The sequence below is a fragment of the Symphodus melops genome (genome assembly GCF_947650265.1).
Source record: "Symphodus melops genome assembly, chromosome: 20".
In the NCBI taxonomy this organism is placed as follows: Eukaryota; Metazoa; Chordata; class Actinopteri; order Labriformes; family Labridae; genus Symphodus; species Symphodus melops.
The window spans coordinates 1,680,976-1,707,549 of record NC_136710.1 but is presented as its reverse complement, the minus strand read 5'-3'; the positions used below and the strand labels follow the sequence as shown (position 1 = coordinate 1,707,549).

General features: G+C 42.3%; 2 protein-coding genes across 4 annotated transcripts in view; both read right to left on the bottom strand.

The window, feature by feature from the left end:
• The window catches only part of dysf (dysferlin, limb girdle muscular dystrophy 2B (autosomal recessive)), a 56,494-nt gene extending 35,028 nt beyond the window's left edge, over positions 1–21,466 (bottom strand). Inside the window, exons 1-32 of one of the 3 annotated variants that reach the window (XM_079371036.1) lie at positions 20,985–21,466; positions 13,448–13,503; positions 13,134–13,225; positions 11,759–11,864; positions 11,136–11,259; positions 10,773–11,029; positions 9,810–9,938; positions 9,644–9,706; positions 9,455–9,505; positions 9,298–9,328; positions 9,025–9,140; positions 8,769–8,895; positions 8,581–8,684; positions 8,413–8,481; positions 8,278–8,321; positions 7,552–7,634; positions 6,345–6,377; positions 5,983–6,098; positions 5,369–5,482; positions 5,099–5,276; positions 4,692–4,816; positions 4,510–4,616; positions 4,180–4,375; positions 3,752–3,898; positions 3,319–3,450; positions 2,960–3,126; positions 2,300–2,414; positions 2,112–2,217; positions 1,864–2,006; positions 1,262–1,435; positions 826–910; positions 655–732 (exon numbers count right to left, since the gene is read on the bottom strand). In XM_079371036.1, the coding sequence (XP_079227162.1) occupies positions 655–732; positions 826–910; positions 1,262–1,435; positions 1,864–2,006; positions 2,112–2,217; positions 2,300–2,414; positions 2,960–3,126; positions 3,319–3,450; positions 3,752–3,898; positions 4,180–4,375; positions 4,510–4,616; positions 4,692–4,816; positions 5,099–5,276; positions 5,369–5,482; positions 5,983–6,098; positions 6,345–6,377; positions 7,552–7,634; positions 8,278–8,321; positions 8,413–8,481; positions 8,581–8,684; positions 8,769–8,895; positions 9,025–9,140; positions 9,298–9,328; positions 9,455–9,505; positions 9,644–9,706; positions 9,810–9,938; positions 10,773–11,029; positions 11,136–11,259; positions 11,759–11,864; positions 13,134–13,225; positions 13,448–13,503; positions 20,985–21,072 (3,556 nt within the window). In that variant the 5' untranslated portion in view covers positions 21,073–21,466. Of the gene's footprint in view, positions 1–654; positions 733–825; positions 911–1,261; positions 1,436–1,863; positions 2,007–2,111; positions 2,218–2,299; positions 2,415–2,959; positions 3,127–3,318; positions 3,451–3,751; positions 3,899–4,179; positions 4,376–4,509; positions 4,617–4,691; positions 4,817–5,098; positions 5,277–5,368; positions 5,483–5,982; positions 6,099–6,344; positions 6,378–7,551; positions 7,635–8,277; positions 8,322–8,412; positions 8,482–8,580; positions 8,685–8,768; positions 8,896–9,024; positions 9,141–9,297; positions 9,329–9,454; positions 9,506–9,643; positions 9,707–9,809; positions 9,939–10,772; positions 11,030–11,135; positions 11,260–11,758; positions 11,865–13,133; positions 13,226–13,447; positions 13,504–17,826; positions 18,563–20,984 lie in introns of those variants that run through there. The other 2 variants (XM_079371035.1, XM_079371037.1) reach the window with 2 other exon arrangements.
• Positions 21,467–24,163: 2,697 nt separating this feature from the next.
• LOC306841616 (uncharacterized protein) lies at positions 24,164–25,493 on the bottom strand (the record flags this gene model as incomplete). Its single annotated transcript, XM_079371561.1, has 6 exons — positions 25,332–25,493; positions 25,191–25,244; positions 24,805–24,858; positions 24,592–24,651; positions 24,340–24,449; positions 24,164–24,199 (listed from the first exon to the last, which is right to left on the bottom strand). The coding sequence occupies exons 1-6, from the start codon at positions 25,384–25,386 to the stop codon at positions 24,164–24,166; spliced, it is 369 nt and encodes a 122-aa protein (XP_079227687.1). The 5' UTR covers positions 25,387–25,493.
• Between the last annotated feature and the right edge of the window lie 1,081 nt (positions 25,494–26,574).

The window sequence follows — 26,574 nt, the reverse complement described above, 5'->3', positions numbered from 1 at the left end:
TTTCCCCCCCTCCCTCTTTCTGTGTCAACCTTTATATTTTAAAACCTAACTTTCCCCCCTGTTCTTTCCCTCAGTCTTTTAACTTTGCTAGGGAGAGCGGTGCCACCAGGGCCGACTCGTAATTTTAGCTTTTTTAATACCGCCGCGTGTTAATCATTCAAATCTTGCTCTGTTGTCGTTGCTCTAAAATAAATGAAACACAGCTTAGTTTAAAGAATTAATGTGCAGGAGTTCTGTTTGGTAAGCTTTGAACTGCTCTGGCGCAAACACCGATCGCTATCTCGCCACCCCGCTTAGAAAATTAGCTAACATTTGTTAGCAAACAGAGAGTGGAAAGACATTGGTAAAAGCCAAACAATAAATCTGGAATTACTATTTAAAAGTAGTAATGTTACTGGATTATGTGTAAATGTGGCTCTGCTAGCATCTTTAGCCTGTTAGCCGAGTATGTGTATGCTACTCTGTTAACAGTCCTAGCTATATCGCTGCATTGGAGAGGGTCTTTTATTGTATGCTAACGTATAGAGACAAGCTAGCTGGCTTCTTTTTAGCTGAAGGTTGGTGTGTGAACGAGTGCTGTAAAGTTTGTCGCCCTTATGTGAGATAAATGAGGGCTGCTGCCACAGCTACGTAGCACATTTCTCTGCACAGCACCTGAGAAGCTGTCCTTGTCCATGGCTATCAGGTCTCTGGCTTGGTAGAGGTAGCAGCGCAGGTGGTAGCGGGTTCCACCTGGACACAAACAACAAGCACATATAATGACATAGACATAAAAAAGGGGATGAAGGGGGAGAGGGAAGGAATAAATATGGTGTGGTATCTTACGGTCAAAGAAACAAGAAATAGTCGGTCTGTTGACTCCGAACGTGGTCGTTACCGACTTGTCGTCATTTTTGTCCTCTATGCTGCTCTATGGGAGGAAAGGGAAGGTTGAGATTGAGCATTTAGCAAAAGAGAAGAAGAAACATGAGATGAAAATCACAGGAGCACACTGTCATACAGCAGGGGCCTTCTGTGTGAAAAAATAAGACTGATTATCAAGGTTTAAAAAGTCTGAACGGACATGATGAAGGAGTTTTTTATTCTTTGGGCTCTTGAGTTCTGATGAATTATTCGGCACGTGCAAGAATATTTTAAAATGGTCTTTTTCCTCATAAAACATGTGACTATATGTGTGTATATATATATATATATATATATATATATATATATATATATATCACATAAATCAAAGAGTTAAGAGTCTGTTTTTTTCCCGTACCAGAGAACACTCCAGAGCAAAGATAGCCGCCGGCCCAGTCTTCTCCAGCGGCTCCATGCGGTACCTCCACCTGCGCCTCCTGAAGCTGTCCGTCTTCCTCGGCTTCAGGTGGAACTTCCAGCCGAACAGGGAGGCGTACTCCCATCCTTCCCGCTCTGTGTCGTCTGGACGCTGCTGTGAGAGCGCACACACACACAAACACACACACACAAACCATCTCAACCTCCTTAAAGATTTTCTGTGAATCATTTGTGCAACTGTGTCACCATCTAGAGGCTCGTTGAGGAAACTTCACCTGCTCCCTTTAGAGGATGAGACTTCCGTTACTGGTGAGATGTTATGGTCAAAAGCAATACATATCAATACACACAAAAAAACTTTCAACTGGTGAAAAGTATTTCCAGAAAAATGAAGAGAAATAATGTTCAAGCTCATTTTTATTTTGGCTAATCTTTTTTGTTGACCCAAAATTCTGGGATGTCGGCCACGTCCTCAAATCTCAATCTTTGTAATACTTTTCTGCATCTATTCAGGTTTATTAACATGTTATAACAAACATTTTTCCCTTTGCCAGAAACATGTGTCTTCATGTTTGTGTCTACCTGTCTGAGAGCCTCTATCTTCTGCTGGTCCCGCCTTCTCAGTCGCGTCCATCTTCTCCTCCGGTTGGTGTGGTACATCTTCTCTGCTGTGACCCACGACTTGGGTCGGCGGTCTGGAGGGATGGTGATGCCATACTCCCAGCCTGGAAACATGAATACACAATAACAGGATTGGAAATATAGGTGCTGGATATCATTTAGTTCCATTTGGAAAGTGTTGTTTTTTTCTTGCATTAGTGTTTATGCACCTTGTTCATCCACAGCCCTGTTGAGATCCTCACTCCACTCCACCTCCTCCCAAACCCAACCTGGAGGACACTCCACCTCGTCTTTTGGCACCGCTTTCTCTCCATTCTGTCCCACACACACGGTTTATGGACGAACATACGCAGGAGGATGTAGACACAGCAACACAAACGCACACAATAATACGTACCACGTCAGTGTAACCCTCTGGCATGCCGATCCACTGTCCACCTGGAAGCCGCATTTGGTTTTCAAACACTTCCTCTGTGAAGGTCATGTGACCAGCGTCCACATCGAACAACAGTCTGAGGGTTTATCATCGCAGACACAAACAGCACAAATCAATACAATACAACCACAGACAATGATACTGGAACTTTACATTTTTACACATTTTCAGCTTTGACAGTTTACAGTTTTAAGCTAGTTGTTTTTGAAGTAATGAACTGGATTACAATAAAGAAAAGTAGTCATTGTATTCTGCAAATGACAGAAGGAAAAAATTGTAAAGGCTAGATTTCTTAATCCAAAGCCATGATGGACAAATGCAAGACAGGTGAAATGTGTTTTTAATTGTTTACATGCAACGAATTAACAGAGCTAAAATATATAAAAGTGTTATATGAAAGTTCAACTTTAAGGAATAATATTGTTTTATGAGTTAAACTCGAGGAATCAAAGACATACTGGATTAATTTTCCAGTAAGTAGTAAAAATATGTTTCGCATTTTTTAATTGTTTTGGACAAAATGTCACCAAAATGGGCCAGTGGTCCATTTCATATCAGCCCTTTTCTGTGTCAAATGTTGAATTATTGGAATAGTGACCGGGTAACAGATTGCACACTTACGTCTTCTCAGGGCTGATGAACCAGTCTCCGGCCCAGGTCCAACCAGGTGAGGGTCTGAAGCTCTCTTTGGGTAGTTTGACTCTTCCAGTGATGTCGCTAAACTTCGGGTAGGTCAGACCTGTAGTTCCCCAGCTGCCCACCAGGGCGAGTCTGGTCTGGTTCTCGTACTACACAAAGAGATTGTGTCAGCAGCTGTGAGAACTTTACAGTTTTAGTAGCATTAACACCAAGAAGGGGGCGGGGCTTGTGAAACAGTTTCAATTCACAACATAATTGATGTGGTACATTGGATTCATTGACACATCTTCACTCACAGCACTTGGGTTAGGGTTAGCGTTAGCCGTAACGCTACTTCTTACCGTCTCAGCAAACACTGATAGTTTTCCTTCAGCGTATTGGTTGAAATGTTTGGCATCAGCAGCCAATCCAAACCAGACTTTAACCCTCAGTTGACCAGGAAGTTTGGCTTCTCCACCGCTGCTCTGTGGATACTACCAAACACATAAAAGCAGAGCAGGGGAAATTTTATTTTACATGGCATTGTGTATTTTACCGAATGTGTGTGTGTGTGTGTGTGTGTGTGTGTGTGTGTGTGGTGTGTTTGTCTAGGCGTCCTTTTGGGGACACGTGCTTACAGCTAGTTCATTGGGGACCGCTTTGCCAAATGCAACAAAGAAACGTGTCCTCAATTAGGTAAAAGTCCATTTTAAGTCAGTAATAAAGAAGTGTCCAGAAAATGATTGAAAGTGAATGTGGTGTCCCCACAAGTCGTCTAAACACATTTGTGCTCACCTTGAGGAAGACGGTCTGCAGCTGTCCACAGTGTTTCCCACAGTGTTCCTGGGAGAAGATCACAGTGTGCGCTGGGATGCGGTGGTACGCCACCCTGCGGTCGCCCTGCAGCATCCAGATCACTATGTCTGGAAGACTGTTCTGGGGCTGGGAAGAGAAACAGAATAAACAGAGAGGAACAGATAGAGAGACCAGAGGGAGATATGGTACTAACTCGACTTTATCTATATGAAACAAGCAGCAGAAAAGGAACCAAAAATATAATTAAAAAGTCACAAATCTAAAACAGCTAAAAGGATTTTTTGAGTGAGTACTTATTCCAATTCCAAACTGTCTTGAATCTTTGGTCCAAAGATAAGTCCATGAAGTTAACAAACATTCCTTAAACTTTATGAACCAGTCTTCAGTAATTATCCTCCACATCTCACCTCCTCTGCCATGTTCCTCAGCCTGCTGGCCCAGTCCTCTGCCTGCTCCAGGACTGTCGAGAGTTCAGTGGCCGGTCCGTGCTTTAGGGCCAGCGCCCCCGCAACTATCTGCTGAAGGTGGAGGGTGCGGATGTGCTTCAAGGAGCGATCCAGAGGGGTGGCACATTGCCACTGGTCAAGAGAGGGCAGCTCTTCGCTGGACAAAGAGAGAGAGGGGCAAATAGAAGTTTTGCGTCTATGTGCATTGGGAGGTTTTTGATTTAAGAGTACGAGTAAAAATTAAAAGTACTAGTAAATTAAATATACAGTAGGACCATAGACAGTGTTTACCTGCAGTCTATGATGATCTGATCCAACAGCTCCACCACTCGGAGCTCCACTTCCTCCAGGTCGCCGCCTGCCTTCACTTCCAGGTTCACTCGCTGCAGGTTAGCCTCCTGAACAACCACAAAACACACGTTAGCGTGTGGTTTAAAACAAGAGTCACACACACACATAGATGCAACACCCACCAGTCTGTCTATGACAGCAAGCAGCATGTTGAGAGCCTCAATCCTTGGTTGGATATCTTCCCACTCTGAAGACAGAACCACCACTGGCTTAATGTTCCCCCACGGGAGGTAGTAGTAGTGACATCCTAGAATACACACATGACACTGTTTGAAACAACGCACCCATTATCATCCAAATCAATACATTTACAACAAAACCCCAAATAATCATATTGGAGAAAATTAAATAACAGCTTTTATTGCAAACCTATCTTAGCCGTTTCATTTTTTAGCAACACCCATTTCAGGCACATTTTGATTTTTTTTTTAACATTTGTTGGAAGCTTATCCCAATATGTGCACAAAAATATCACAGTATTTACACTGCAAAAATAAAAAAATAAAAAATTCAGACGATTTTGACGTACCATCAAAAACGGCTCTGCTGAACTGGGTGGTGGAGGCCAGAGGGAGGCAGGTGTAGTCAAACTTGTTGCCATAGTTACCGATGCTGACCTCAAACTGGATCGCATCGTCGACGTCCTGGAGGAGAGTGGCGGAATAAAACGCCACAAAGAGAGAGAACTTCCTCTTCCTGAGAAACTTCTGTTGGAAGCAGGAAGGGAGGGCGGGGTAAGAAAATGGCGAAACCACTCAAATGTTGTTATGGATAAAATGTTTTTTTTATTCCTTCTTACCTCGACCACCAGCAGGTCATCTGATGAAATATCTCCAGTTTTCTGCTCTGGTTTGTCCGCCAGCTTCGTTGTAAGTTCCATTAAAACTCGACCTCGGTATGCCACACCCTCTCCCTGACACAAAAAAAGGTAAAACATTCATTAAAATGTTAATATTATTTTTTTCAAAGGACATTTATACTGTAAAATGACCAAAACATCTTTACAATCTTATCTTCTATCCAGAAATGTAAATGAAACCTGGACATCTTGTAATGGAGTTGAAGGTGGGTGAAGAAGAAAGACGAAGTTAAAAAGCATTTGAGAATAAAAAAATGTTTTTTTGGTTGCGAAAGTTAAAAGTGGTCAAAACACGTTTTCTTAAAGACATTTTCAACATTAACTCGGATTAATTTTATAGTACGTTAGACCAAAAGCTAAACAAGTAAGAGACATTTTTATTTTGTATTGTGCTTTTTCTTTGTCTCAAGTGTAAAATGGGAGACAGTGGATAAATATAAAAATCACTTACCATGCCAGATCTAGTTCTAGTCTGGAACTGCTTTACTTGTGCCAGCTTTGATTTAATAAGATGACTTGTTATATTTTTAGGTGAAAAATAACTGTCTAATTACTTTTCCGAGGTTCAGTGATTCGTGTGGATCGTTGAAGGCGGTGAACTCTCTGGGGCTGCCGTACATGTTGACGAAACACGGACCAAACGTTGGCAGGAAACCGAGACTGTCGTCAACTGGAACGACACAAAGAGGGTCAACATTGCCTGACACTGGGAACATTGTGAAACCAAGAAAAATGATGAAGAGAGTGAGTGTCTGACTGATGAAATATATGCACGACACAAAATCATCCGAATTAAACAAAGACAGAAAAAAAAAGTACGAGTTAAAAGAGGGGAAAATATACATCACAAGTGAAAGAGTGGCTTTGACAAACTGATCTGTTTGAGAGAAAAAAGAAAAGAGGATGATGGACGTACTGCCAGAGTGGACGGTCCGTTGAGACAAGTCATCTGAATGCGTAGAAAGGAAGGATGGTTCAGAGTCACAGATAGATGATGTTCAGCGTTAAAGAGGAAACACCACTCGAATCCCAAAACACATGCATTGGAAGACAAACTCAAGAAAACACTGAATCCAAAAAGCCCAGACTTTCCCATCATTCATATCCACTAATGTCTCTACAGCACACGATGCAAAAAATGTGAAACCTGCACCGATGGCAGGGAATAAATGTCACCATCTCCCCCCCCACTCACTTGAAGGGATTTCTCCTGATTTAATCCTGCTGTGTTCTCAGATCAGCTCAGGCTTCACATGGATACAAAATATGAGGGGGGCTGAGAGGAGAGAGTCTGAATAAAGTTTTGTGCAGGTGTGAACATGGCATCAGTAACTGCTCACACTCTTAAAAAACATCACTTGAATTAGTGATCAACTGAGAAAGAGGTGTAGAACTCATGCAGGTCTTTTTGACCCAGGACTGGACCCAGGAGGAGCTCCGAGGACGGATAAACCAAGCGAGGAACGTTTTCAAAAGGTGGATGGTTGGTTAGTCCTCATGCATCTTAATGCAAAACACTCCATGCTTTGTTATAGTCACGTACTCCAGATACATCTGGTGGTTCAAAACTGGATTTCTTTTACCTAAACTGATTATTAATAATCACATTAAACTACAGAGCAAACCTTTTAATTCCAAATAGATGCTCCAAATTATGACGCTTTATTAATATTTGATCTTTCAACACAATGATTAAGATAAGCTATCAGTGATCCTTGTAAAACTGGACGACCTGCATATCAGTCCAGTCATCAGACACCTGCAGAGACTTGGCAGCAAGTGCTTGCTACTGAATAGGGATCGAAACCCTGGTCAACTCGACTTAACATTTTTAGTATCATAATAAAACAATAAACTGTTTAAGTATTATCAAGGGTCGAGGTACATTAGCCCCAACCTCGAGTGTAAACATGGATTCATAATTCTTCCAAATTGTTTCAAGGAAGCCTGAAGTGTACTCATCCTTGGACCTTAAAAAAAAAAAAGACTGAACCAAACCAGACGTGAAGAATCCAAAGACCAGACCAGACCAGACCATTTCAGCCTAAAACACTCCAAACCAGAAGTCCAGCATAGACCAGTTCTAGCCTTTACTTACTTTACTGTCTTTAGACATTACTCACCATCAATCTCTCCACCGGGAGCCGAAATCTTAGACATGCAGAGATGGGTGGAGCCGATGACATCGTTGTGACTGGCTCTGTCCCTGCAGGGACATAAAGAGAATCCAAAGCTCTGACACATCATGCTTTTTAAAATCCAATGGTTTAATCAATTAAGAAGCATCACTATACACTGGAGCATTTCCTAACTGAGCGCTAACTCTATACAGAGCCAGAGCTAAGTTGAAGGCGGAGAGATGCTAGGGAAAAGGTCACTCTTAAAATCCCCTAGCATCTGATTAGCGTAAACATTCGCCGTCATAACTCACTTAAATCTTAAAACATTCACCTATTTTGAGTTTTGGAGTGACTCGTCGTTTCCAATAAAGAACTACACCCAATGTCCTTTGGGAATAAACATTGGAAAGAATCCATAATGGGAATTATAGACAAAGAGATACTTTTGATAGATTCAGATCTTGCTTATATTTGCATTACGTTTTCTTTGCTATCCAATTAATCCTGTTGGAGTTGTCTGCAAAACCTTCGTTACACTCCAAAGAAAGATGTCAATAGCCAACACAGTAAAAGTTTAAAAGGGAAAATCTGCCAAAATATTCTCAAACATACTCAACAGTCAAGTTGAAGCTCACAGAATGACATCAATATTTTAAGTTATTTGCAAAGTTCATACGATGATAAGATCAATGAAAAAGAAATAATGTCAATATGTCATCTGGGATTTACCAGTCGAGAATTCTGAGCCTCATCTTCTCACACATGGAGGGAAACTAGGAAGGAACACACAAGAACATACTGAATAGCAACTCTGCTTAGCTTGTGTGTTTTGCTAGCATGCTAACGTGGGTTTGGGTTTCTTACCCGAATAGGCATCGTGAGACTCTGGTTCCATTGTGGATTGGCGTTCTTCTCCAGAATTTTAGTGCACATCTTAAACAGAAAGAAAAAACCTTAAATGAGTGGATTCTGAATGTAATGTTGGGAGTAAAGCCGTCGGATGTCTTTGACGATTGTCGAAGGATGTCGTACTGTTTTTCCAGCAAAGTGGATCTCCACCAGAGGATCCACAAGGTTCTTCCTGTTGCTGTCAAACCCAAAAACCTGCCTCATCCCATCCATGAAGGCGTCGTCCACTGCAGAAAGTAGAGCAAGAAAAAAGATGTCGTAAATCTGTTTTTCTAACTTAGGTGACGAAGTGATAAATAACGCAGGCTAACTTTGCGGCAGGTCTTCAGCTCGGAAAATCCTCAGAGTGAAAGTGGCTCCTCGCAGAGACAGACCGGCCGGTCTCAGCAGGTTTCCTTCAATATCTTCTTTGTCCTCCACACACTCACGTTTGTCAGCCTGCCAGATACAGAGATCAACGTTTCCACACATTTGACACAACAACTTCACACAACTTTAGTACATAACAGCAATTGGACAATTATTCGTTTTAGAGTTGTTTTGTTTCAAACCATTTTTCTCACTCACCGGGGGCTCGTCTCCAGCGGCCAAAACCATCAAGCTGACCTTCAGGTAACCTTTGACTCCAGCAGAGAGGTCGTCAGGGTCACACAGCAGCAGCCATTTCCTTAAGAAGCAGTGTCCTTGAGAGTGAGAGAGAGAGAGAGAGAGAGACAGAGAGAGAGAGAGAGAGAGAGAGAGAGGTGGGTTTAACGACAAACACAACGGTTAATGATCAAAACACAAACTAAGGAGGTAAAATACTCTGTATAACGTTGGTCTGCATGTACATATACTCACTGTGCTCATTGTAGACGGTGCCAACATCTAACTGTAGGAACAAAATAACTACACTTTAGATGTTTTTCTTTGCTGAATTTGCCAAACTTAAAAAGAAACACCATCAGATTCTCTTTGTGATTTGAAACAGTCAAAAGTCTGAATGGTGAAAGTTTACCTTGAATTCACCAATCACAGCGTCAGTTCGGAGTGAGCGAGAGTCACAGACCTGGAGGTAAAAAAAACAAAAAAACGTCACTGAGATGAAAAGGCTTTAAGATCTGTAATGGCCCAAAATAAAAAATGGCACTTATGAATCCATCATCCTCTGAAAGGAATTTACATTTTAGAGCTAAGAAGTACTCACAGTGATGAAGATGGGCTCGTCAAACAGATCGGTCGGAGTCTCAAAGAAGTTCATGAAGAACGTCTGTGGAGAGGAAAACACTGAAATGACTGAGAAAGAGATGCAACGTATGAATTAGAGGCTGAAGGTTTTTGTCATGTTCTCCCTTTTCGTTTTTTTTCATCACCTCATCAAAGAACGGGTTGTTTCCTTTTCTAATGCGGGTCCTTTTGGTTTGCCCAGAAACCATTACATTGACAACAGGCTTGATGTTGATGCCCGGCAACTGTCGTCCTTCAATGATCCGCACACGGACCTGAAAAGTTAAATCAAGGACAATGATGATAAAAATGTTCAGGACATTCAGCAAATACAAACAACAGTAGGAAACAATAAGTTAAAAAGCAATTCATTAAAGACATTCAGCGGGAAGAAACTTTGTTAAACAATAATGGACTTGAGCTTGGATGGCGATCTTCTTATTATTCGATAGCGTAGCGGCAATTTGTGGTTGAGTGTCTTGCCCAAGGACACGTCAAACATTTGACTGTCAGAGTTGGGGATCGAACCCTCGACCTTCGAGGAGAGAGAGACGACCAACTCGACCATCTGAGCCACAGCCGCATTAACTGACCCATTCAACTTAAGTGTGCTTTATCATTCATGCAGTTTGGTTTCATATTGGGTATCTGGTGTAATGAACCAGAATCACCACAGTGTGGCGCTGTGAGCCTGAACTAAAAGCAGCTGCCTTCAGTACACGTCTGTTAGTTAAACATATTTGATATTCACTGGTCTAGACTTACATGTTTGTCTCACACCAGCAATTAGACCCCCCCCCAACAATATCCCAACCACATGTACTGAATGAGTGCAGCTCATGACTAGATATAGAGGTGCTGCTTGTGAACAGGCAAGGCGGGTAAGTGCTTGGGGCCACAAGCCAGCAGGGGGCCCCGGAGCGTTGACAATCTTTGAACCTCATCAGTGGTTCAACATGTGCAAAGTTTGCAGTGACAGTCGGAAACCTTCCATTCTGACAGCACGAGCAAAAAGACCGTCAATGGAAGGAACTGAATTGTATGACTTTGTATATGACAGAGATGAGCGCTGGTTCGAGGGGCCTTCGGCCTTGCATGTTGGTACAAACCTGTAAGTCTTGTGGTTTGTTGGGCAGTGGTTTGGGTTGGCTGCTTCCTCCTCTCCTCCTCTTCCTCAGACCTCCGTGGGTGTTGTAGGACGGCGGTGAGCGTTTTGGTATCTGGGCAGCGGGGGACTCGTGGCCTGAAGGCCCCTGAGGGCCGACGATAATCATGGATCTCCCGTCGTCCTGAACGTGGTCCTCAGGCGGCTCCACCATTATCATGCTCTCCGTGTCCTCCTCGCCCAAAGTGTCCAGAGAAATCACTACAGACACAAGGACAACCATAAAGGTCGTTTTTTTTTACCTGATTGGCCGATGAATTCGCTTAATTACTCCAAAGGTTATAAGACGCAGGAGTGATTTTCTGACTTGTGACGGTGTCGAGCTCCACATTGGGGTTGTTATGTGAATAAGTCTCAGGCTGGTGAGGAGGCTGGAAGGTTGGAGCCATTCCTGGAGGAGGAATGTAGGAAACCTGCAGGGTCAGCGTGGCCTGGGGGAAGAAGAAGGCACACAGATAATTACAGAACCATATAAGTGGACCTCGAATTCTATGGAACAATCGATGGTTTTGTAATGGATTGCATAGGATACGATCATTGGGCTTTGGTTTGAATAGTGTAGGATGAAGAGGGATGAATCTAACCAATAACTCTGCTCCAATTTTGTCTACCCAGGATTTAGGCGTCGTGATTGATGACCAGCTAACGTTTAAGGTTCCTAACCTACAATGTGAACATGTTGAAAAGCTCCAACTGTTGTTGAATGACGTAAAACTCGAGACCCTTGTTTGCAATAACGTAAAATTGCATCATACAAAAGAGACAGATAGACGTCTTTATGACTAAGGGATGTCTTTCTTTATTTTGAGATCCAGACAGGAAGCTCAGAGTGATTTATGATTCGTCACTGGTCCATGAAACAATGACAGTGTAAATAAATATAGAAGTGTGTGTGTGTGTGTGTGTGTGTGTGTGTGTGTTTGTGCTTACTCCTGTGTTGTTTCTCTTGGTGTCCAGCAGTGAGACGGTGAAGGAGGCGGCCAGGTTTGGAGAGTTGAGCACGTCTCTGAGGGCCAGCCGGCTTTCCCCCAGAAACCTAAACCGACAAACACGATTAAAATGTAACACACAAGAAGCCTGACCTTGACCTGAGCTATTCAAGGGTTAAAAACTGAGTTTGCACAGGTTGGATAAAAAATAAGAATTTGAGGACTTCTAAAACAATCCTAGGTCAGAAAAGTCTTCTAGTAACTTGATAACCCACCATAAGGTCTTGGCTATATTTAAGCGAAACGTCAAAGTCTGTGAGACTGTGAGTAACCTTTATTTATAATACATTTTCATAATTCGGAGTTTTTGAAGTGCGTCTAAAAAGCAGCAAGTAAAACCAACAAGTTCATTTGGTCCACTTGTGAATATCTGAAAATAGATTGTCCAGAGTTCCCGCTCGGTTCTGAATGTAGCACAAGAGTTTGATGAATGGACCAGCGAATCAATCAACATATCAGCCCGTGAATGGGGGGAAACAGGAGTGAATAAATACTCAATGACCACAATGAGAGGATGACCCGATTCCTTCATGGCTGGCCCTTCCCCTCTGAATGAACTCCATCAACGCTTGACATCTTGAAGAGGCGGATCAGTCCAAAAATAACCATCTGAAGGGGTGTTTTCAGAAAACAAACGACTCTGGGCCGAGAGCCACACCCTGACTCTGAGGGAGTCCAGTTCAGTTACCTACACTTGATTTATCGGTGTTCATTTTTCCTCCTGATACGTCTTCGAGGACACGACAAATATGAGAGATGTTTATAAGATTAATCAGTTGATGTCATTGGACATCGGATATTATCTTTGACCATTCAGGCTGAGGCTGTTCTGCAGTAATCTTATTATACCATTATTAGAGCAACATAACTACTTCATCTAACCGTTGTTTGTGTCCAGTGGTTGCTATGGTCACCATGTGAACAACAGTGGCATGTCGGAAAGGTCTGTTTCGTAATTGACAGGGATCAGGTTTAGTTGTTCCTCGCACAACCGGAATAACAGCGAAATGGATTACGTGATCCGTGGTTGGAAAAAAGTGGGTACCAAATCCTGATCATTTTTTTCTGGATTAATTTTGAACATCAAAATCACCAGGATTAATCCGCGAGTGGCCAAGGATGCCAGTTGAACAATTCATGGAAATCAGTGTCATTGTTGTTGAGATATTCCGGTCTTGTTCAGGATGGTAGACTTGCCAACATTTCCATCCGGTAACAATGTTATTTATCTTCGTCTTACCTCGATATCAAGTGGTACCTGCCTGGTTATACATGGGACTAATCTGCCATGAAAGAGAACAGCACACACACAGTACCTGTTCCTCCCCATCTTCTCATGGTCTTTGACAACACAGTGCAGCTCAGCTCCAGAGTCCAGAGGAATCCCCTTCAGATCCCACTCAAAACCCTGACGGGACAGGAAACATTGGAAGTGGACTGTGAGAGGAAGTTTTTTACTTTGTACAGGGAGAAATGTTTTAAGCAGGATGAATATTTCTCGAAGCTGTTTGTTTTGAAAAATGACGAGCAAGGTGTTCGAACTCAGTTCAGCAATCCTAGCTTGACTGCTTTTTTAGTAGTTTTCCAAGAGGTGAATAATAAACATTTTGAGGCAGTATACAGGGCGTACCTCATTCCAGACAGGGTTAGGGTTGTTCTTGATGACCTTGGTCTTCTTCTTGGAACCTGAAGCCAACCGAGAAATGCTAACGTTAAAGAACAGCAGAAGAGAAGATCAATTAAACACTTTGGGTCCAGACTGTAAGTTCTCATGACTGTGCTGATGTTGCTTTCTTACGTCTAAAGTGATCCGCCCAGACAAAGACGTCCCAAAGACGGTCCCTTGAATGCATTGCTTCATCATCATGAGACATTTACAAGAACTTAAACACATTGTTTGCCCATTGAAAAAGCTTTTATTTGCTACACAGCATCCAAACCAAAAACAGAGAAAACATCGGTCTTTAAGCAGTGTAGAAACATTAACTACAGCGATATGATTTTGATTGTAGGATACACTGCTTACATGATATTCAATCATTTATATATATTAAATTTATTTGGCAAGAAGTGTAAACACCACCCTAACTTCCTGTGGTAGCCATTGTTGAGGCATAAAATGACGCAATGCTAAAAACTTTGCAACCACTTGACCTATCAGACGAACTCAAACAGCATTGCAAACAAATGTTGTGTGTTTGTTATCTTTCTGTGGTTTCCTGCAACATAAAGTTCAGAGCTCTGATTTCCTGTCTGCTGGGCAGGAAGTAAGATGATGAACTGGCCTGTAAGCTGCCAGGATTTATCCCCTACAGGAGTATGACGTGAGTCATCCAATGGAGTCCACGATCAAGATTTCTTTTCTGTTTTTAGACTAAAAAAAGAGGAACAGATATAGACAAGAGGTGAAGATGTTTTTTCCAGATGAGAGGAAGAAGCGACAATTATTATGGTCCAGTTTCAGAAGACATCCATTTTCATTTCCAGCTGGACGAAGGCTGAAACGGGACAAAAGGGAAAATATAGAAAAACTACTTTAGGAAAAAGCCTATTGCTAAGCTATGCTAGCAGGTCTATGAGGCGTGACTTGGGTACAGATGTGTTAAAAACTAAATGCTAACAATAGCAGGTTTCAACTTGAGGGGAAAAAAAGAACCATTTGTAGGTAATATTTTAAGTTTTAAAGGTTATAACCAGTGTTGGGAGAAATGTGTTTACTTCACTAGCCCACTACTATTTACTGTACCGAGTACTGTTTGTATTTACTTTGTAAAATGCTATTTTATGCAGTAAAATAGGCATTTTAAATTGGCGCTAATGCAGATTATTTTGGCACTCAGAGCCAGCCTCAAGTGGACACTAGAGGAACTGCAGTTTTTTTTTTTTGACAACCTCCCCATCGGCTTAATTCTTTATCCAACTAGAGGTTTCTACTTGAAAGGAACACAGGGCATGGCTGTCTTTGTAAACAAATGACAGGATTTTGAGGAAAACGGCGCCAATTGATGGATGAAAGGTTGTTGTGGTTCCTCATTGGACTACGAAAAAACCTGTTAGCATTGAATTACTTTAAAGAAACAACACAAACGCACATTTTCTCTGATCAGCCAGAACACCAACCACAAGCAGTCGTTCTATTGGTACAAAGAGATGTTGATCAAGCCAAATTTTCTTCCATCTTTCCAAGTTTGTCTCACAACTGATTGCTTATTTGGATTCACACATGTATTCTTATTGTGCACACACACACATACACACATTCCTTCTCTCCTAACACACACACACACACACCTAGAGAATGGCTGTTTTCTTTCCTGTTTTGTCCACGGTCACCACCCCATGTGAGAACACACAAACATGAACCTCATTACGCACAAATACCTACGCAAGTGTACCTCCGCTTGGGGAATAAATCTTCAAAAACACCTCCACCCCTTCCACATGAGGGGTCAAGAGGGTGTGCGTGTGTGTGTGTGTGTGTGTGCGTGTGTGCGTGTGTGAGAACTGTGTAAACCTCCCTACAGCTGAGATCTAAGCTAGCATCTCGGAGACAGGAAGTGGCACAGCTTTGACTTCCTGCTTGTTTTTGCTTGGCACCGTTTCTGTCACGAGCCGAGAATAGAACGAGCTGTGACCCACAGCGCTGTTAAATACGTGAGGGAGAGCTATGTTTAGACAAAGACTGAGTGTGTGTGTGTGTGTGTGTGTGCGTGCGTGTGTGTGCGTGTGTGTGTCGTGTTCAGAAAGTTACAGCTGGAGGTCAATTTAAGAAATGAATCAAAAGATTGCTATTCTTGTTGCTAAATCACTGCTCACATCTCAAACATTAGTCGCGTCTTTTTACCATTTTTGTAGGTCGTCCTTCACATGACTCGTCCAATGTCTGACTGTGTGTCCAAACTTTAATTAGCACAGAACAAAGGCCGAGTAGAAGACTTGCCAAAGATTTCATTCTTGTGATTAAAAACACTGATAGGTGCAATAATAACACTTTTTGTCTGGAAATCCGGCCGTCAGCACACAAACACAATCCCACACTTCCACACGTTATCGCAGACAAACTCGCGCTGTGACGAAGATGCATTGACTTTAAGATTCCTGAAAGAATCCCAAGATCCTCATTAAGAGAATCAACGGCGCCGCAGGTGGTGGAGTTCTGTTAAATCAGTGCAGATCGATAACTATTGGAAAGTTTATGCAAGATTTCTGCAGAAATAGTCAAATCGAATACTAGAACACAAGACACATTCACACATTTCCTACACAACGCCGCAACTTGATACTTGACTTAGATCTACTTCAGTTGTATTTGTCTTTGTTAATATTTTTGCGTATTTTGTTTTTAATTCCTGTATTGATTGTTGTTTTTGTTTATTTGCCGTCTATGTACACATTTTTTATTTTGTACTCGCCCAAAAAAAAGAGAGACCTTGTCCAGGAATCAGGAACACGTCACAAGTTCACAATCATGGAGATAAAACACGAAGCAACATGAACAGGAAGTGTTACCCCTCAGTGTCTGTGTGTGATTCAATGACTCAGAATAACCACAAAGTCCTTCAACCACAAAGTCCTGGTCTCTGACGTGCCGATGCAGATTTGATTTATCTTATTTGTGCATCTTCTTGCATTTCGACAACATTGTAAATCAGGGAAACCTTCCTTTCTTTTTTAGGTTCACATGAACATTTGATGACAACATGTTTTTAGGTTTCTCTTCTCTCTGCAGCGACAGCTTCCTGACTGTTTAAACTCGTCTGTTATTTCTATAAATGGACATGGTGTCTGTTGAATGGGACGCTCTCTCTCTCCACCATTTGCTCTAAATTTCTGAAGTTGTTGCCACCCAGAAAAAACACTTGACTTGACAGTTACCCATAAAGCCATCTGTTCTCCGAAACAAGTGCTGCAATAAAATACAAGTGGTGTCTGAATATAGAAAAAAACATCACAATTCAACTGTTTCCATTCAGTTTCTGTTTGTGCCTTTTGCTCCAATAGGAGTTCAAGCGTGTGTGTGTGTGTGTGTGTGTGTGTGTGTGTGTGTGTGTGTGTGTGTGTGTGTGTGATGGCACCAGGAAACCGAGTCAAGACAAAGGCAGGAAGTGAACAGCGGAGCTCACCTCGTTAAGAAGGCAGACACTGACTCGTGATGAAGTACAACAACAAACGGATGGAAAACCAGACCAGGTAGCCAAGTCACCTTCAACCCTCCTGCCGTTTGGCATCATGTCCACCTTCAAGTGACTTCCAACAAGCTCCACTCGCTCGCTGCACTCACAAACACTCATCACTCATTTATGTCCCGTGAGAGCAAATAAAACACAAGACTTGATTTTTCTATATTTTATAATAAAGTCAGACTAATGAAAAAAGCAATAAAAAAAAGCAACTTGGATTTTCACTCAATGACAATTTCTACAGTTAGAAGTTTGGACTTGACAGTCTGAAGGAAAACCCAACAAATGAACGTATAAAACTAAAAACAGACTGCACTCGCAATTTGATTCTCAAGACCCAACCTTGATTCTCCGTCGACACACTGAGACTCGACACTTCCTTTGATTCAACAGTGCACAACTGGATTTAATGGTGTCTTTACACAATGCCGCCAAAACCCCCGAGGTCGTATCCCCCCCCCATCTGATCTGTGACCGGACCAACAACAGGAGGGTTCCCTTCATTAGTGCCTCAACTGCAGGCAGGAAACAGATACTCAGACTTTCTCATTTGCACCAAAACCTGTCGATGATCTCGGACCAAAACATGACATTAAGTGTCGTAAAAAGGTTTTGATTTGGTTTGAAATAGTGCTGAAGTTGATCCTAGCAAAGTGTCACATTAATCCCTAACTACCATGGGATAACAGATATTTGATCTACAGCCATCTGCCAACAAAGCAAAGTTGGTTGAGCTCTCCTTCACGGTGACTACAAGGATCATAGAGCCTGTTGAGTCCTGCAGCCGATCATCAATGCAGATCCTCAGAGTCTGGAAGGATCCTCTTACCTCTGAAGCTGACGCTCGCCAGCGGGTTGGAGTGTCTCAGGTTGTGGGCCTGCTGGAGAACGCAACGCAACATGGCTGAGACTTCGGCCGAGAGTCCCGATGCAAACGATGCTCAGCGACGCCGAGCTTGGACAGGAAGGAACGAGGTGCGACTGGGAGTTGGTTCAGCCGCCGAGGTGAGAGGCATCCACGGCTGATGGGACGTTTTGGTTACATGGCCCAGCGAGATTCAAGACGGAAAATTAGCCTCCACCAAAAGTTAACAAAAAAAAGGACAAAATAAAGATGAAAAAAGGAGAAAAAAAATGAAATTGCCAACAAAAAGAGTCAAATGAAAATGTTTTCCAATGAAGGTATCCGCTTAGAAAAAGAAAAGGAACTCAAACTAAGTGCTTCCAAACAGGAATCTCAGTAACTCGAGTCAAAATCCCACAATACAACGTTTTTTGGTTTGTTTGTTTTTTTTTTACTCCTCTTTGTCGCTTTCACATATTCAGTTTGTCTTTTCCGACTCTCCCTGACACGCTAACTGGGAAAGAGGGCAACGACTGAGCGTGTTGGGAAAACCCACACACCTCACATCCAGAGGAAATCTCCACATTTCCTGTTCTCTTTTCCTCTCTTGTCTCCTGGCTGTGGCTCCTATCGTTGGCCACATCTTTGACGCTCCATTGGGAGGAACCTTCAACGCAGTCCTCGGCCTTTATCTCTGATATATCGCTATCTGAAAAAAGTCAAATCTGTGTTTGGGCTTTTTCCTAGATTTATTAATATCATTGGTTTTCAGAGCATCTTAAACACTGTGTCAAGACACTTTTAAAAAAGGGAAAAAATAAACAGCAAAAGTCATTAAAGAAAAAAATGTAAACATTTTGGAAGTGCACTTGAGACCAAAGGGATCCAACACTCAACTCAAGGACCAACAGTACTCTAATGATCTCATGTTGCACAAGTTCATCAATTCACAACAGCTTTAATCAAAGTTAAAAATCATCTCAAAGCACGATTTGTCTCCTGACATCCGGTCAGGGTAAGAAATCCCAGGATTCTTTGAATTTCTCTGCAACCAAACTTCACTTTCATCGGATTGACTTTACAATTCAATCCCTTTAGTCCATCTGTCAGCGATCCTTTCCCATGTCTTAGATCTCATCATAAAACCTGAAGACAAAACTACAACAGGTCAACAATGGAGAGCAACAGACAGATGCATGAACAGCTGGAGCGCAGTAAAACAGCGCCCCCTGCAGACAGAATCAAAACTGTCCCGTTGCAACACGGCGTGCATTCAAAGTTCACAGGGTTTGAAGTCTGAGTGCTTCTTAGAAAGGCATCAGGCTTTATAACCAATTATATCTGCTCTCAGCCAGCTATAGGAAGACTGACTGTTACGTGACTTACACTGATGGCTCGTATCAGGTGGAGTTTTGACTCGTATGTGTTCCAGATGAAACGAGCTGGACAAACAAGACGAGCCCGTTACTTCACCTGTGTTCAAAGAAAAGTCGAGGTTCGCACCTCTAAAGCAGGATGTCACTTTGAGGTTTGTGATCAACAGGAAACGTGGTGTTCACGTGCGGCAGGAACAGCGTCACAGACACAGCGCTAACCCTAACCCTAACCCTAACCCTAACCCTAACCCTAACCTGAACCCATGTGTTTTCCATTAGAGCAGAACCATCAATAAAAACCTCCCCGACAAATCTGAGTCCGTTTCAAAAAGACGCTCGAGTCCACGTGAACTGTCCGAGAAATGTTTTAATGCAGAGAATGCAGCAACGTTTAAAGAGCATGATGAAGCAATTCAAAAGAGTCAAAAGATGCTTTCTACATGTAATCTTTTACGTCTTACTTCAAAGAGAGAGAGAGAGAGAGAGAGAGAGAGAGAGAGAGAGAGAGAGAGAGAGAGAGAGAGAGATGTTGGATGGTGTGCACTCTGAACGGGAGAAATGATGCAGCAGATTTTCCGAGCAGCTCTCAGGCAGACGTTTCAGATTAAATATCAGATATCATCCAGAGAGCAGAGGCTGAGTAAACCTGCAGTTCATGTTGGGATTAGCATCACACATGGGTAACACTGAGATGTTTGTACATTGGTGATGGGATTAGTGTTGGACCATGCTAATGGTCCATGCTATCATTCCACCATAGAACTAAAGAGAGAGAAACATGAAGCTGCACGTCCCTGCCTGTTTTAACTGTATGAACATTGTGATTGGCTGCACGAGGTTTTCAAGGAGGCTCAAATCTGTGCCGAGGGCACCGAGTGGGTTTCATGCCGGCTCTGCCCTGGACCCATGAGCAGGAATAAAGGTTTTATTTGTACTCTTAGGAATCCTTCATAGTGCTCCATATTCCACAGGGAAACATTTACTGCTGCACAACAGACAAAGTGTCATGAGTTCATGACACACCACGTTACTTTAACTTTACCTCCGGCCTTCCTTAAAATGAGTTACAGGATGGGGGGGGGGGTTTCACCTCACATATTCACAACAAGAAAAAAGAGGATTACTTTAAAAAAAAAGGGGGGGGTTTTCGCTTTCTGTGACAAAACTTGGAAAGAGCTGAAAAATGCTCCTGAATGCTCCTTGCAAATTGAGGTCACTTTTTTTTTTTTTTTTTTTTTTACAGAGTGAAAGAAGGATTTCAATATTTTGCCGACTTCTGTCCACTTTTTGGTTTGCATGTAGATCGCCACGTTGTAGCACTCAGATCTGTTCTGTAGATTTCGATATTTCTAGTATCGTCAGATTGAATCTGCCTGCAGGAGATGAACAATAATACAAACTTCAACACGATTGTCACTGAGCTGAGCGGCTGCTTCTTCCCTGATTATTAGATTGTCTTTCTAACTGCGTCCTCCTCTGCTTCCCCATCATCACCTCTTATGCTCTCTCTCTCTCTCTCTCGCTCGCTCGCTCCCTCTGCCCCACCCCGAGCAGACTGGAAACCATGAAACAAGACTGGCCGAGGCTTTTCCAATAATAACCTCAGCTGTTATAGAGAATTTTACTGCGTCTTTGTACCTGAACTTTATCGACTTTAATCTGTTTCTGTCTGCCTCTGGTTAAATCTCAGCCTCTCTCTCTCTCTCTCTCTCTCTCTTCCTCACACACACACCAACACTCACGCCCACGCACACACACCATCCCTACCTTCATAGGTGACGGTGCAGTAGGAATCGCTGACGTCATCGTCCGGCGTTTGCAGACGCTCTGCACACAGAATAAACACACGCAGCATGGCTCACACACACACACACACACACACACACACACACACACACAGGACAGCAGGGATGTGTCAAATCACACCAACAATCACAGGTAAGTCCATATATGGGCGTCGATTCCTCCAAGAGAGTATCCAGAAAATGAGATGATGTCCATAAAAGAGTAGAGAGAGGAGAGACACTGAGGACGGAGAGGGACTGAGACAGCAACTGTTAGAGCTGCAGCTCTCAGCTGTCTCGCTCGCCCCCCACACACTCTCTCTCTCTTTCTCTCTAACACACACCACACTCAGCAAGCATGGTCTACCAGCTGACTCATGCACTTACACACACTCTACCACAAACACACTGTCCCTTCAATCACAACCGGCTTAAAGAGCCAGTAACACACACACACACACACACATAGACACACACACACACACACACACACACACACACACACACACACAGAGGCCTTTATTTTCAGTGCACATATGCCTGCACACAATCAGCAATACAAACTCTGCCAACTTGAATCAACACACAGGAGGGTCTCTCTCTCACACACACACACACACACACACACACACAGAAGAAGGTCAGGAGTGTGAGCTCACAGAAGAATGTGCTTGTTGATGCAGATTGTTGCAGAAACAGAAGGACAGAGACAGTAAGTCATAGTTTCATATTTTACGAGGTCATCATTGTAAAAAGATAAATAAATGTTCAAATCACAGATGAAGCGTGATGACTGACGGCGAGGTCAGACACATGAATTTATTCCACGCCAGAAAAGTGTATTTGATTATTAGTATTTTGATGTCAAAGTCTGGCCCATGTCCCATCTGTTGATATGGAGGAGGCGGAGCTTATGAACCATTGCAGCAGGCAGGCAGTAGAGGGGAACTGTTTTGACTTCAGTTTTTTAAGACTGTCATGTTGTCCATTTTTATACACAGTCAGTGCAGAAACCAAAAACACAGATTCTTACATTGTCTTTGTCGTTAAAAATAAATAAATAATAATAAATGGATGTTGTAGATAAACCGATTTGTTTGTTTGATGAGATAAGTCAGTAACAGGCTGTGATCTTACAGAGTAGGGGGTTTCTGTTGCTCATCTATTTATAGTGCGACCCACTGGGCTTCAGCCATGTCATCTACATAATTAAAGTGTGTGTGTGTGTGTGTGTGTGTGTGTGTGTGTGTGTGTGTGTGTGTGTGTGTGTGTGTGTGTGTGTGTGTGTGCAGGTTTACTGGCAGTATGCTAATTTTAGGACTCGCTGTGAGTGGGGAGATTAAAGTGAGGCGGTGGTCCTGGTTTATTTTGTATGTTGGTCAGTCAGTGCAGACTTTATGTCAAAGCTAAAAAACGTTTATAAAGGAAGAATATATAACTTTTTTGGTCCAGTAGGTGTCGCTCCTGAGCACCAGCATTAAAACCAAAACAACTTGAGCTGCATTGTTGTGCTAGAAGGCTAATGCTAGCGCTCTTTAGTTTAGCTAGTAGCTTCACACTATTGTAAATTTACACAAAATGACCGTGATCTAAAAAAATGCTAACGTGACATTTAAATAAGCCGAACTGAACTGAACTTTAAACTTAGGGCTTAAACTTAACCTGAAACTGAAGTTGACATTTATACTGTGTTTTGTTCATGTTTGTCGTTTTGTAACAGCAACAGTTTAGCTCTAGCCTGGTGGTGGAGATACCGGGGGAGGGGAGTGATTTTTATTTTTTTTCTATTTACCTAAATCCCACTGTGACATCACAAGGAGAAAACATTTGAAACAAAGCAGTTTTTTCTGTGTAGTTAGACTTCATCCGATCACAAACAAAGGACTGGATGGATTTATTTCACATTTTGTGGGACACTCAGGTTACCCAAATAAATGTTTAAAAACACTGTAAAAGTGGAGTTTTCAAAATACGTCCCCTTTAAAACAATGTCATGCTAATGCATGTAATATTAGTGCGAGCTTTAGTTAAATAAGTTTCCACTCAGCTTAGATGGAGTCCGTGTGTCTGAGCAACCTTTTAAGACGATCCGTGTTCTGTGAAATTGTTCTTCACATGAAAAAGAGAGTGGTAGACCAGTTTGTTTAAGAGACTTTTAATTCTGCATAAGAAAACAAAAGTCATTACTCGCTTAAGAGAAGTGTGAAAAGCATTCTTTCCACAAGCCATTGATTCTGCTCTTACAAGAGGCGTAAAACCAAAGAGACAGTCCGGCTCCTTTTTCAGGACGCTTTGCTTCAATCTTTAAGTAGCGTCCATCAAAAGATGATTAGATTTTCCTGGCACAGATGAATGGGCGATATTCATCACACCAGTCATCATCCCAGCAATTTGCACCTGTGAAATCAAAAAGGAGGAGTATCTAGTTATTCTGCACACCAACACCACTGCGTCTTTAGACTGGTGATAAAACATGATGGACACTGTTTGAATCGTTCATAAAAAATAAAAAAAAACTTAAATCACTGTAATCACTTTTTGTTGTTTTTAAATGTACTCTATAAATAAAGTTGGATAAAAACAAAACAGAATCTGTGACTCTAATGATAACATTCTTCAAAGATTTTAGCACATTGGGTTTACTCCTTTACATCAATTTTGTAGTGTGGCGGCAGGCGGCGTGTTGAAACCGCAGCTGTATCGTTTGTTTGTATGTACGGTCATTAAATGGAAGCTGATGGACGCTGTATTTGCGTGGCACATGGTGCTGCAAGAAACACGCCTGCAGGAACGTTATTGAAGGGTCATACAGTATAGCGCATCACCCAGGTCACTCCTGGAGTCGAAACACATCGGCAGCTTTAGTAATAAACTAAGCATCCATACCTCCCCAGTTCATCGTTAAACAGTTCTGCCCTCTGTAGTTGTCAGGCTGTCCTGGACCCCAGTTAGTGAAATTGAATAGTGAACCGTCACTCCACAGCCAAACATACTCCTTGACAAGAGGAAAATATTCATTTGAGTTGAAATAGTAAAGATTCTATCCAGTAAATGTGTATTTTGGAGAGCCAGTATCATACCTGCTGTGCGTCTGAGCCTCCGAGCCATGTGACTGGATACATGTAAGTATGCCTATATATCACACTCTGAATAAATTCATACTCATTGAAGCTTCCCACCTCGAGCCTGACAGTTCATCTGCAGAAAGAGAAGAAAACAAATCTATGTACATAATAAATAGAGAGACTGAAAGATCTGCAGACTAACATCACATACACAACAGTAATTCATTTATTTATGCTTCTAGCTCGGCGCTAAATCCAAATAATTCTGACGACCTCTGCGTCAGCCCAAGTCGCCAGCGTTGGAACGTAGAGGAAATAGCGACCGTTGAAATGATTCCAACCACAAGAACACAATGATGATTTCTGGAGGACGACAGGATCGCCTGCAAACAAAATGAGGAAAGAAGTGAACATTGGGAGCTGTTGCAGCTGAGCTACAAACTTGACTTTTTGGGATTTTTAATCAGAGCTCTTCGCTCTGAGAAACTAAATCTGAATGTATTGCTTATTAAACGTCAGACTTACGTTCACCTCCCTGAATGGATGCTACCACTGGCTTATAATCAGTTTTTCCCTCTTGGACAGCTGTGAAGTTTAACACAGCACTCTGTGAGCTTTGTAATCAGTTTACACACAAATATATAGAGAGTCTAGAATGCTTCGGATAATTACACATTTTGGTTGTTTAAACTGAGTATCTGACTTTACAGCATTGCTTGTGTGAAACAACAAACTCACGTTCTCTCATGGATCGTCCCATGTTCACTGCAACAGGCTTTCCTTCCTCAACAGCTGGAGAAATAACTGAGCAGTCAGTGACTCCATTCATCTGATATTATCCACTTACTTCACAATCATATTCATACAACGCTCTTTACTCTTTGTTCGTCCTTATCACGTCCAATGTCCTTATGAACACATCTAGAAGGGACCGAATGTGACCGGTACAACAGTTGCCATTGTTTTGTTTGCCGCTGCATCTGCACTGAAAATCAACTGACCTTTTTGAACAAACACCGTTTCATGACGCGTGGCATCTGGAACAGCTGAAGGTAAAACAAAGCAGTAAGTAGGCACATCTGGAAGTCAGTGATGGATCCTAATACTGTTAAACGTGATCTCACCATGTTGAGCGGAAAGCATCTCTACCCCGCCATCAGGCTCTGCTTCTGGAACAGCTGCAAGGTTCATCACAGCGTTAAGTTGACTCGCTTCATCTGCTGTCGCCACTTTACATGATCACCTGTTGCATCGTTAACACTCACCAGCGGCGTTAGTCAGGACCGTCGCGGCACAGACAAGTAGCAGCCCTGTTAGCATCTTCACGGCTGAGTGGACTCAGGTGGAGGTGATGAATGGACTGATGTCAGCTTCCTCTTGTATCTTCAGCTTACCTGTGAGGAGATGCTGAACAGATCAGCTCTTATATACAGTTACTTATCACTCCATCTTTGTTTTGAACACATACCTCTGAACCTTATCAGATTCGGAGCATCGATGGATACTGACCTCTTATCTGTTGTTGATTTTAATGGCTAATCAACTATTCAGGCAACGAGGAAAAACAATTCTTCAACTAATCAATGAACCATCTGCAAACCTGAACAGGCTTGACTTTTAGACCACATGTTAGATGACATGTTGGAGTCTTGTTATAACATGGGAGATCTGACCATGGTCAGAGTGCAGCATGCATTTACGAAGCCCATTACTTGATCACCACGACGTCAAACAGGCTCAACAAATCGAGCTCAGACAGGTAGATTAGCATGTTGTCTGACTCTTGAAGAGAACTCAATGTTCATGTCATCTTGAGGCGAGGCCAGCGCCTCCATATAAGTGAATTTCTGGGGGGCATAGTTTGCTTGCACTGGACCGAACTCTGAAGGTATTCCATTGTGCGTTTTTTTTTTTTTTACCTTAATGATCATTCATGGTTACATTTCCTCCACTTGAAAGGTTTTGGAAAACTTCCATCAGGTTCCTTTCACAATGAGGGTTATTTTTAAGGTCTCTGATGACCTGGAAAAATGCTTGTTACATCACAATCATTTTGTTTTTTTTATTTTCATTCAGTCAATGGGCACGACTTATGAAAGTGAAATGAACATGAATCTTTTCCATAGTTAACAATAGGAGCTCCAAAGCTCCACGTACTAGTAGAGACATATAAGACCATGTATTATTGGTTGACTGACCTTTACAGGCCCAATGACAGAGGAAGCTTCTGCCATGAGTATTTATTCATTTATTGTTACTTACAATGTGAAGCAGGAAGTTTCTCATCGCCTACCTACAATAAACAAAGGCTGAATAATAGCTGCCTTGATTCTCCTAAACTCAAGGAGAAAAGCAAACAATCAAATAAACGACCCACTTGTTATAAAGAGTGCAAAGAAACACACACAAGGTCGTTAGTATTTATCAACCACCACAAAGTAGCGTCGGCGTCAGGGTCACCTTTAGCGGTTGGTAAACACATTTTTATTAATCAGGAAGTTCAGTGGT